Source organism: Notothenia rossii (genome assembly GCF_949606895.1).
Source record: "Notothenia rossii genome assembly, chromosome: 4".
NCBI classification, from domain to species: Eukaryota; Metazoa; Chordata; class Actinopteri; order Perciformes; family Nototheniidae; genus Notothenia; species Notothenia rossii.
Genome location: NC_136902.1, coordinates 87178413 through 87191275, shown reverse-complemented (window position 1 = coordinate 87191275; position 12863 = coordinate 87178413). Strand labels below are relative to the sequence as shown.

Genomic DNA, 12863 nt, shown 5'->3' with positions numbered 1-12863 from the left:
TTCCATGGGGGCGCTAAGTGCTGGCACTAAGTGCTGGACACTAAGTGCTGGACACTAAGTACGGCAAATATTCACATTTTATATATTTAGCATCCCACCAGGTCTGCCTTTTCGGACCAGCAGAGCGACATAGCAGTAACAACATAAACATTCAGGCTACCTGCACCTCTGTGGGGGGGGTTCAGGGTTCTTTGGCCACTCATTTACATGCAAAGAACATGTGTCAAGTATTGAAAAAAGTCAGCGTGTAACATTACCACAAACACGGTGGTTTATTTTTAAGATTAAAAACGAATTGTAGTTTAAAAATATTTAATGAAATGTAGCTTGTAATTTCATTTATTCCAACTGTAATTGCATTCAGATAGTGTACCAGCTATTCCCGGAGCTAAATATGCAGGAAAAAGTTGGACAAGTTTTTTGTTCAGTGGAATATGTTCATACTGATAGCACCAAATATAAAAGATGTCAATTGAATACAGGAAGCGATTGTTCCTTTCACCGCCTTGTGTGTTGTTTTGATATCAGTTCTGATATTCCTTAATAAACCAACTGTCACCATAAGCTTTTTTCTGGTACCTAATGCAGGATGTGCAGTATGCAGACATTGATTACATGGAGCGTCAGCTGGACTTTGTTCTGGACTCAGAGTTTAAAGGACTGCCTGCCCTGGTGAACACGATGAGGGATGAAGGCATGAGGTTCATCTTCATTCTGGTAATGTAATACATGTCAATGTGTGTGCAATGATTAAGATTAAAGAGGAATTAATGAGAATCCCCCATTTCCATTTTTTATTTTCAACCAATATGCTAGGCAGGCGTATCATAGTAAAACAATTGAAATATTAGAAATATGAATAGCTTTGTGTTTCTTTCCAGGATCCAGCCATCTCAGGCAATGAGCCTCGAGGCGACTACCCTGCTTTCGACAGAGGTCTAGCACAGGATGTCTTCATCAAATATCCCAAAAGCATCAGTGATGAAATTGTGTGGGGGAAGGTAAGAGGAAAACTATGGCCCAACAAATAAGTGGACAAATATGTAAGCTTGTATTGAAACAGACGTTGTGATGTTTTTGAGTGTGATGGTGTAATGTGTCCTGTTTGTAGGTGTGGCCAGATAGACCCAATGTCACAGTAGATGAATCTCTGGACTGGGATACCCAAGTAGAGGTACAATGTATTCCATATTCAACCCACTAACATACCTCACTTCCAAGCTCCGAGTATTTATAAACATGCATTAGGGCTGCTCAATCAATCGTATTTGAATCGCAATTACGATTTTGGCTTGCAACGATTATGAAAAAAACATAATCGAAATAAAACGATTATTGATTTTTTAATTTTTTGGGTTTTTCAGTTGAATAATACTTAAAGTTCAAAGTAAATGGATAATCGTTTTTTAATAATTAATTATCGTGATAACAATTATTGACCCAAATAATCGAGATGATGATTTTTGCCATAATCGAGCAGCCCTAACATGCATGAGATCTTTGAGGGTACTCAGCATTGTATTTCCCATTTACAGATTTACAGAGCGAATACTACATTCCCTGACTTCTTCCGCAAAACAACCGCAGCGTGGTGGCTACAAGAAATCAAGGATTTCTATGGAAATATAAAATTTGACGGCCTCTGGATTGTGAGTGACCTGAAAGAAGACATACTAATAAAGTGGAGTTATCCCCTCTATCATTTCTGCCTGATTTGATTGTCTCTGTTCATCTTTAGGACATGAATGAGCCCGCCAGTTTTGTCCACGGTACAGTTGGAGAGAACTGTCTTGGTAACCCACTCCTTGAGAACCCTCCATATATGCCACGTAAGACACTCAAAATGATATTTACTTCACTCATGTTTGATTAAATGAATGTACTAAAATGATATCAACAATATGAGCATGCTTTTAAAGGGCTCTATGTATTTAGCTATATGTTTTGTCTCCAAAAGCTCTGGAGTCGAAACATCGTGGTTTGAACCACAAGACTCTGTGCATGAACAGCGAGCAGATACTCAGCGATGGAAAAAGAGTCCTTCACTATGACGTCCACAATCTCTATGGCTGGTCCCACACCAAACCCACCTATGAGTAAGTGATCATTTGTCCATATAAACCAACACAGATGATGGATGAGCAAATTGTAATGTACAAGGGTTAACCTGTTCAACCCGGAGGCCCGCCGCCCAGTTGTTTTTCACGAAATTGTGTCTCAGGGCTTCTTAACATTTAAAAACCTATTAATGTGTCATACCCAGTTAACGGGTAGAAACTCAGCTTTCAGACAATATTAACCATTTTTAGCTAAACGGAACAAAAGGGTAATAACAAAGGCTCTGAATTAGCCCCCTAATGGTTAAAAAGAGGTGTCAATCATCAAAATCGATAGAGGGGGGCCAAAGATATGGAAAATCCACCCAAAGGACCCCAGAAGTGGGTTTTTTCTAAATCTCTCTAAAAAGGTCAAATGTCACTTGTTTTGCATCAATCTTGATACAGGTTACTTATTATATGTTATAGTTTGGATTCCTAAAGCTTTTAGTCTACTACCCCATCATTCAAGGGTGGTTTTCACCAGGGGCGGACTGGGACTACAAATCAGCCCGGGACTCTCGACCGGCCCACTTCGGTACCGCCAGCCTACCTCGGTACCGCAAGTATAATACCGCTAGTAAATTGTCAACTGGGGGATGGGGTGGGGGTGCTAGACTTATCCGACTTATCCGACCGGCCCACATCGTCCGACCGGCCCACTTCAGTACCGGCCCATCGGGATTTGTCCCGAACGTCCCGATGGCCAGCCCGCCCCTGGTTTTCACTATAAGTAATTTTTCTTCATTTGGACGGACACTATAATTTACATTTTATGACTATGTTCAATCTGAATTTACTTTAAAATAAAAACATTTTATATTGATTCCGACTTTTCTACATCCAACTCACAGGTGTATCATTGCTTTGAGAAAAAATATTATTTATGTACCCCTTTTAGAATTGAAGTTATAGTCATTTGTTCTGGGAATGTCATTTTTGAGCCTGAGACCTGGAAAACAGACTCAGGGCTTAACAGGTTAAGCTAGGGTTAGGGTTAAAAAAAAAAAAAGGGCACTTAACACGGCAAATGATCCCGAATAATGTGTTTGTATTACCCAATGAAACTGACTGCATTTCAAAATGGACCAATAAGCATGATTATCCCAATCAAACGCAGTTAGGGTTTATACAAAAAGGACGCTTGATCTGGCAGATTATCACAAATAACGTGTTTGTAGTATTTTACAATGAAACTGACCACATTTCAAAATGGACACATTAACACAGAACAGACTGAATTCATCGTTACGGAAGAGAAAATGGAGCAAAATGAGCATAAATTGTGTTTGTTTTTCTTGTTAACTGATATACTGCCGGAATCTGAAGAAATAACTCTTATCAAATCTTTATGGTAATTATCCTGAGAAACTGCATTGGCCCTCTCGACACAGACTGCATCATTACGTACAGAAGAGCCCGGGGATACTCCACACCACTGGGCCTTAAGGATATCGTATCATTATTAGTACCTCTGCTGAATTCAACCATTCCAATTAATTGGCTGATTTCATTTAACAATGAACTTCATTGAAGGGAGAGAAAAAACGTTCGCCTCCAGAGTGTCCACCAATCTGAAGGTGGGGGTTCAATCCCCAGCCCTTATATAGCCCGTATATTTGGTGGAGATACTCAACCCAAAGTGTCTCCAATTCTTTTTCATGGCCAACATGTGTGAATGTAAGTTTCCCTGAGCAGGTGCACTTTGTATGGCACGTTTCTACCTCTGTATGAATGTGTTTGAATGGGTAAATGCCGACTTGTATTTGTAAAAGAGCTTTTAGATGTTGTAAATACTACAAAAGAGCGATACAAATGTGTATAACTGCCGTTCTTTTAACATTGAAATCACTGAGTTTCTCCTCTCATTGCAGTGCAGTGCAGCAAGTGACAGGTAAAAGAGGTGTTGTGGTGACCAGGTCGACTTACCCTTCCAGTGGAAAATGGGCCGGACATTGGCTTGGAGACAACTATTCGAGCTGGGACCAGCTTTTCAAATCTATTATAGGTACAAATATTGGATAAAACTTGATTCTCATAATTTGAACAAATCAACAATATTAAGGTGTTGTGCACTTATGGTAAGGTGATTACTTCACATATGCAAACTTGGCGAAGAAAAAGCACTCTTTAACCTGACACGTCTCCCCTTTTCCTTTGATCTACAGGCATGATGGAGTTCAGTCTCTTTGGCATCTCTTATGTAAGTATCATCATCTGATCTCGGTTTTGACAAGACATAATCTTATTGATGTGACCTTGTCCTCCCTAAGTAGATTCCAGCAGCCTGAGTGATGTTGTTTTGTTTGCTACACCCTTTGATCAAAGGACATCTCGGGATACAACGTGAAGCATGTCATTGCCCCCCTCCCCCAAACTAAGAGGCCTAATACAACTTATATAAAAAGTTATATTTTGCATGGTGTCCTGGCTTGCTCTGACTTTGTGTTTTCCCCGCTGTCTCTTTGTGTTTGTCTCTCCCTGACATGTTGTCCTTCTGACGTCTCCTCAGCACACCTAATAATAATTAAAATCTGACACCTCATCGATCCCTATATGGTAAATCATTTGCGTGCCCCGAGCCAATGCAGCCACAGGGTCAGATAGACAACATCGCTCACTCTCGCGGTGTCTTAGTCAAGGACACGTCAGAAACATGATGCTTGCAACCAAAGTATGCTCTGGTTGGAGACTGCTCTTCAGAGACCATGCACATTCACCCTGGTGTCAATCTCTCTGCCCATCTGTGTCGCCTTTTAAACACTTGTCCTGACATTTTGTCCCTGTTTTTCAGACCGGGGCAGACATATGTGGGTTCTTCAATGACGGAGAGTATGAGATGTGTATTCGCTGGATGCAGCTGGGTGCCTTCTATCCGTACTCACGCAACCACAACGGCAAGGGTTGGATTGTGAGTGAGTTCAAAACTTGAAAAAAAGCACTCGTATGAGATATACTGGTATAGGAACAAAGATGTCTGCTCTTGTTTGCGTTAGCTTTTTCATGCTACATGCGTACTTGAACCAGTGTTCATTTCTTGTTTAATCTATGGAAGAGGATTAGGGCCACATTATTATTATTTTGGGAGGATTTGAAAAAAATATGTTTTTTTTTTGTTCTGAGAAAAAAGTCCGAATTCTGACTTTTTCCTCAGAACAAAAACAAATTATTTTTTGGGGGAGAAAAAAGTCCGAATTCTGATGGTTGCCTACGCCGATTGTTGGCGCAGCATATCCGAGTAATGCTCATTGTTAGAATTCTGAGAAAAGAATTCTGACTTTTTTCTCAGAATTCTGACTTTTTTCTCAGAACAAAAAGAAAATAATTTTTTGGGGAGAATTTTTTTTTTTAAAGTCAGAATTCTGAGGAAAAAGTCAGAATTCTGACTTTTTTCTCAGAAAAAAACAAAACTTTTTTTTTCAAATCATCCCAAAAAAAAAAATCATGTGGCCCTAATCCTCTTCCGTAGTAAACATATAGATAGAATCGTAAAACTAAATATGTAACCTGAAAATGAGCATAACATATAAGGTACAGCTTCAATTGAAACCAAGCTGTGAATCAGCTCAAGTAACTCCAGAGATAGTTCAGCTAGCATGTTCTTATCATGTTTGAAAATTGTTTTGCTTTCTCTAGCTTTCTCTCTCTTTTTATCCATGTCTGACATACACAAGCACAGAAAAAGATAGACCTGTTTGGTGGTGTAGTGTCGGTGGCATTCATTCTAGCGGTGACCTTTAAGAGCGTTGGAACACATCTGAGAAATCCAATAACGCCCGTCCGGAGATCGATCCCACCGGGCGAACTTTCTCTGCACTGGAGTCTGCAATACAGAGTGTGTGTGTGTGTGTGTGTGTGTGTGTGTGTGTGTGTGTGTGTGTGTGTGTGTGTGTGTGTGTGTGTGTGTGTGTGTGTGTGTGTGTGTGTGTGTGTGTGTGTGTGTGTGTGTGTGTGTGTGTGTGTGTGTGTGTGTGTGTGTGTGTGTGTGTGTGTGTGTGTGTGTGTGTGTGTGTGTGTGTGTGTGTGTGTGTGTGTGTGTGTGTGTGTGTGTGTGTGTGTGTGTGGGGGTGTGTGGGGGTGTGTGGGGGTGGGTGGGTGTGTGTGTGCTTTTTAACACCATGGAGTGGGGGTATAATTGAATTCTCAAGGTGATCTGGGCACCACTGCACACCACCTAACCTCCAATCCACACATACAGTACGTACACCACCGTGATTCAAATCAAATGAATAATGGCTTGCAAATGGGTGTTTAAACGTGGAGAAAATTGACAGATAAAAACACACACACGGCAGGAGAGGGCGGTACACAATGACAAGAAGTAAGAGGGATAGGGAGAGAATTGGAGGGGGAACAATACGGGTATTTATATCAAATAGTAGAGAAGAACAGAAGTAAGCAAATAGAGATAACGGAATTTGGAGGGAGGACAAGATCAGAGGCTATGAGACCAAAAGTATGAGGGATGATATTGCCAGGGTATAAAACAAAATGGCAATTTAGCAAGTTAAATGTTTGTGACACCGGGAAGTGATAAGAAGGGTTTGCCATCGGAGACAAGGCTGGATAAACCATTTTGAAACACCTGCGAAGTGAGAAAAAGGATGTGAGTGAGGAAGAGTACCCACACACCAGGACTGAGTGAATCAAGGTCAGCTATTTAAATCGTTTTTTTTTCTAGTCCACCACATAAAGTCTCCAATCATCAGACAGCTAGTGACTATAACCTCACGTCTGCTTAACAAGGCGTTTGACAACAAAGTATTAATGCCACAGACCGGAGCAGAGGGTACCCAAGGTCAGAGACAGCGCAGAGAGGAAGAGAGTTTTTTTGCAGAGTCATTCCCAGAGCTCCAACACGCCGACTGTCTCTTTGCCCTCGGACAACTCTCGGTGTTGACCTTGAGTTAATTTCCCCTGCACCAGCAATAAGCTGCAGTGTCCAGAACAATGCAAAATTAATTAAAGATCTATATTTGCCGCCGATGGTTGGCGCAGCATACCCGAGTAATGCTCATTGTTATTCACCTAAAGAGACGAGTTTATTTAAATATTTCTACGACGGGTGCTTTGCAATGCAAAAGCTAAACTCAACAGGTCTCGGAGAAAGGCTGGGGAGTAGATTTCAGACGGATAAATGGAGAGAAAGACAGAGGAAAAGATGAGAAGGGCTGACACTGCCAGATAACCTAATTGTTCATTGAAGCTGTGCATGTGAGAACACACACACACACACATGCCAATCTTACTACAATCAGTGTGTGTCACAAGGCCTTTAGCCGCGATCAATGTGGCCATACATTCGGTGAATTCATAAGACGGATCCTCTGTCTGATTCTCGCTCTTCAGCAATTCCTCCTCTCATCTCTGCATCAATCCCGTCTCTGGTTTTCCACAGATGAAAAGTCTACCTTCAGGGCCTGACAGACACCGGGATAACTGTCTCCTCCTGCAACATTTGTGCGACTGAACGTTAAAATGTAAAAATCTCGCTTTGAGAGGTTATTCTGTTAGTGATCCTACCTCTGACAGAAGTAGTACAGTGAGGAAAAGCTGTACCTTGCAATGACACACTACTCTTAAAAGTTATGTAGGTAAGAACAGACTATGCCCTTAACATTTACATTTGAATCTTCAACTAAGTTCACGGTCCCAAAAATAATAGAATAAGAATAATTATTTGAAACGGTTCAGATACCATGGTGTTTAATTTGTCTTTAAAGAGGACATATTATGCTCATTCTCAGGTTCATATTTGTATGCTGTGCCTCTACTGTGAGATGTCTCCATGCTTTAATTTCAAAAAGCTCTTTTCACCCTCTGTCTGAAACCAGAGTCCACTCTGCTCTGATTGGTTAGCTGCCTGGCTCTGTTGTGATTGGTAGTGCTGTAGCGATGCGTCGACGACGTCGACTTCAAAATATCGTCAACGAGATATTTCCTCGTCGACGCATCGCCACACACACGTGGGTCACCCAAAACAACAACAAGCAGTTCGCAATCGCACTTTTAACACTATGGAGACTGAAACGGCTACCACCCCCTCCTCACAGGATTGTGCACGAAGCCCTGCAAAAAGCCCCCAAACAAAAACATCTCGCCCTAGGTCTTTCAAATTGAATTTATTGAAATCTCCAATATCAACGTAAGAGCTTGTTCGGGGGATGCTAACACTTAACCATAAACTTTATCGCTTACTTTCTCCGTCTTTATATGTAGTTATTACTTTTCTCCGTTAATCTCTGTCACGTTGTTTCCATAGCAACAACAACTTCCTGTCAACAGCGCTACCTCTCCTTCAAAATAAAAGCATATTCATAAATAGGAACAGCCCTAGTGTGTTGTGCAGCTTGAGTTCCGTGCACTTCGGTAGTGCTAACTGCTTGGTTGGTTAGTAGTTCATGTTAGCTACCTAGCTAGCGGCGCCAGCTGTGTGTTAGTTAACGTTTGTCAGCATTTAATGTTGGCTGGAATGGTAGCTAGTTTACGTCTGCAGAACACCGCTATCTAGCCGCTACTAACCCGGAACGAACAAACTGCACAGAGAGCTAACTCATGTTGTGGTCATTTACGAGTCAAACATAACATTAGACTAACGTTAGTCAGCTTATAGTATCAATGTATGTCAACTAACGGAGCCAAGCAATGTCCAGGCCAGGGCTGCACGTAAGCTGGTGCGCAGTTGTCATGAATGAAGTAATTTTTTTTGGTATTTATTTGAGATACATTATGTTTTTTATAAATAGAACAACAGAAAAATAATCGTTAGATTAGTCAACTAATCGATGAAATAATCGCCCGATTAATCGTTTTCAAAATAATCGTTTCCCCACAGCACTAGTGATTGGTCAAACATACACAGTTTATTGTTTTATATAGCCTACATATTGACGGTCAGAGTGTTAGTCATTCTCTGAATACTTTGGGACTTTAAGAACTTCCTATTACCAAGTTTGACTTACCAGGCTAATTAAAAGCTACACTCCATTCCTTCCTTCCTACTTCCCACAGGGCATTGCACATCTACTCGCAACACATGACACACATTGACAAAGATAATTGGATTTGAGGAAAAAAGAGAGTAGTGTCTTTAGCTTGAAAAAAATACCCAAACCTGCCAGCCCACATTCAGCTGGTTCTCTAACTCTCACACACACTCACACACTTGCCTGGGTAATTACTTGTATCTGATTGTAAGGCGTGAAAGAAGAGTTACCGAAAAAAGGAGGCAGGTAAAATAATTCCAGATAATTATGGTCTTTTACATTTCCTCAGAAATTAAATGATAATCTGGTAAACTCCAGAGGTCATATGATAATGAAAATGTTCTGTATTCAACCGTGTGCTGTTAGACCTCGACTCAGTAACCGTTATCACATCCGACCCAGCTAAATTGCAGCTGGGCAGAAAATGTCTGTCATATTTTTTGCCCTCTGTGATGATTTTTAATATGATAACGCCTTGATTATTTTCTTTAAATTGAAAGGAAGGAGACTGATTCACACTTCATAACACTCGGAGAGAAGCCAGACATACACACACACACAGTCATATGCAGTACACACTACACACACTGAATCATAGGGAGAAGCATATGGTGATGACACACTTCATGATACTGTGTGTGTGTGTGTGTGTGTGTGTGTGTGTGTGTGTGTGTGTGTGTGTGTGTGTGTGTGTGTGTGTGTGTGTGTGTGTGTGTGTGTGTGTGTGTGTGTGTGTGTGTGTGTGTGTGTGTGTGTGTGTGTGTGTGTGTGTGTGTGTGTGTGTGTGTGTGTGTGTGTGTTTCCCATTTGCCCCATTTGCTGTAAATATATTTGATATTACAGCTGACCATTTTCTGAAACATAGTTGAATGAAAACACTTATTTGGAGGTAAAAGATAAAGGCAACAGAAAAGCCTGTACCGAACGAATAATGGCTGCCCTTTTTATAAATCAATTTGAAAAAGTGTGTGTGTGAGTGTGTGTGAGTGTGAGTGTGTGTGTGTGTGTGTGTGTGTGTGTGTGTGTGTGTGTGTGTGTGTGTGTGTGTGTGTGTGTGTGTGTGTGTGTGTGTGTGTGTGTGTGTGTGTGTGTGTGTGTGTGTGTGTGTGTGTGTGTGTGTGTGTCTTCATATTTACTCAACTACTGTACTTAGGTCTAATTTTGTGTTTCCATTGTATGCTACTAAGTAATCATTGTACTTTTTTACTTCGACAATAATAATAACATTGAATTATACGTTAAGATATACAGCGCACATCTCACCACACATTTAGATGGGCCCATATCTTCACAATGGCTGTACACCGTGTCCTATGTTCTGTCCTTGTCTCTTGAGGGGACGTTGCTCTTGTTACCAATTAAAAATGAAGTGAAAATCAGAACATTGCCGGGCAGAATAGTTTGTGCAACGTTTATCAGTAGTTGGAGTATTTCTAGATTGATACAAACCCCCAAGTTTTCCCGTCAGTCCTTCGTCATGCCTGGCAAAGTTTTAAAGTGCTTTCTGTTGTGAAATCCTAACAGGAAATAGTCAGGTCTTGAAACACAGTGTCAAGATGAGAAAAACGAGGCTGTGTGTAAATGTACATTTATTTCACGGACAAATGCAAAATGAATACGTTCAAACTCCGCTGGGTTTCTCCTGCAGAGCGCTGTATGTGTGAGTGTATCTGTGCTTGTAACTGAGAGAACTGAACCGTACACGCAGCGTTTGAGATGTACATCTGTTGAAACAGAGAATGTGTTGACTCAAACACTCAGCACTCGTCTCTAGATACAAGTAAACAATCTCAGTCAGTGGATGTTGTGCTGGTATTTTGACTTTTTAGCTTTTTTCATTCCACATAAACGGGATGTCCGCCTACTGTATATGTCAAATGGGATCATCTGTTAAAGGGAAAGATACAGAGAACAATGTAAAAAAACGATTTCACAATCAAGTGGGCGCTACCAATTAACCGCTCGCTAAACACCTTTCCCTGAACAGTGATCATTACTTGGTAACCGTAGCTAGGCATGGGAGGTCAGGCAAGCTTTTGAGGTTAAGTGAAAGGGTAACTACTTTGAGTTAAGTTTTAACTTTCAAAAGCCAAAACAGAGAAGCATAAGTGTTAAAAACGAATAAGATGTATTCATTTACTCTATTTGAATAATTTCTTGTAAATAACATATAGTTACACAAAACTATACAAAAAAGCTGGTATTCATTTATGTGACATACAAATAATATGTGATCCATCATGTCAACATGAACATCTTCTTCTGAAATGTTAATATTAGTTAGCATAAGTAGCTCTCAGACTATTGGTTTTGGCTATCTGTAACCACCGCTTTGATATATATGTTCTTTCTCTCAGAGACAAGATCCTGTTGCTTGGGATGACAATTTCGCCCAGGTTTCCCGGGACGTCCTGAACATCCGCTACACCCTGCTGCCCTACCTGTACACACTGATGTTCGAGGCTCACACCAAAGGAAGCACAGTAGTCAGACCCCTCCTGCACGAGTAAGCATGGACTCACACACGGGTCTTATCTCTTCTGCTAACTTCATGGCTCCAGCATTACATGTAATCACTTAATCGGATCATTCAGCTATTACCACGATGGATCTTTTTTTCTCCTGATCTGCTCGCGAGATAAACTGATTTGAGACTACATAGCTTGTCATTAGTATGCAGAATATCAAATGTGGTGGCTACTGGACTAAAAACCAATTTAAGTAGAGCTTTCATTTAAGTGCTCCAACACGTTTCCAGCTCCACTGTTTTAATGTAAAACACATTTTTTACTAGTTGTTACCAACAAAGACTCCCTTGTTCATCTTATGCTCTTCCGGCTCTAGTTCGCTTCCACATTGCCATATTATGTTTTGAAACTTACGATAAAAGAATCTTTGCCACTTTGTTATTACTTTTTATCTAAAAAACTTATGTTGAGAGAATGTACAGCGAGGTTTGGAGCTGTAAGGGGCCGATGCTGTATGAGGGTGTCCGGTCTGTTTAAACAAAAACACCAAAAATGTCAAGGTCATACCATATGGTGTTAAATAACAATTTGAATTGACGAGAGCCACGGATTTTGAAAAAGCTAGCAGGATAGCTTGTAAAAATGGGTAGCTAAAGGTAAGCCTGCTCACTAGACAGATAGGATAACTTAGCTAGCTTGATAGCACATTTAATTATTATAAACTATCAACATGGGCTTTAGTATGAGTGAGTTTATACAAGGTGGTTCGTGACTTTCACTCTTTCTTGTGAAGGGATGACAAATTATAAGTATATATATTCCCTCCTACAGCAGCTGCCAGTAAGAAATGCTTGATCAAGGCCTGTTTAGAGGCCAACCATAGACGACGCTAGTTAACCTCGCAGCTACCAGATGTGAATGTGTAGAACTGTATGAGAAATAAAAACATATTCATATTTGTAGACTCTTATAAAGGAGCTGTTAGGGATATGTGGCTTACATCTTCAAACCATTGAATTCTGAATGACTTCTTGAACAGTTGTTTTTTTAGTCCATTCTCATGCTATGGTTACCGGTGTGTCACAGGTTTGCAAGTGATAGAAACACATGGGACATACACAAGCAATTCCTCTGGGGTCCGGCCCTCCTTATCACCCCTGCCCTTGATAAGGTAATCACACACACACACACACACACACACACACACACACACACACACACACACACACACACACACACACACACACACACACACACACACACACACACACACACACACACACACACACACACACACACACACACACACACAC

The 12863-nt window shown here is 40.8% G+C and overlaps 1 protein-coding gene across 2 annotated transcripts in view; it reads left to right on the top strand.

Annotated features, from left to right (window-relative positions):
• The window catches only part of si (sucrase-isomaltase), a 110161-nt gene that overhangs the window by 84394 nt on the left and 12904 nt on the right, over nt 1–12863 (top strand). For both annotated transcript variants that reach the window (XM_079679290.1, XM_079679291.1), the window contains exons 32-42: nt 589–717; nt 882–1001; nt 1112–1174; nt 1536–1649; nt 1739–1829; nt 1958–2096; nt 3971–4104; nt 4265–4299; nt 4891–5007; nt 11440–11588; nt 12637–12721. In XM_079679290.1, the coding sequence (XP_079535416.1) occupies nt 589–717; nt 882–1001; nt 1112–1174; nt 1536–1649; nt 1739–1829; nt 1958–2096; nt 3971–4104; nt 4265–4299; nt 4891–5007; nt 11440–11588; nt 12637–12721 (1176 nt within the window). The remainder of the gene's footprint in view (nt 1–588; nt 718–881; nt 1002–1111; nt 1175–1535; nt 1650–1738; nt 1830–1957; nt 2097–3970; nt 4105–4264; nt 4300–4890; nt 5008–11439; nt 11589–12636; nt 12722–12863) is intronic.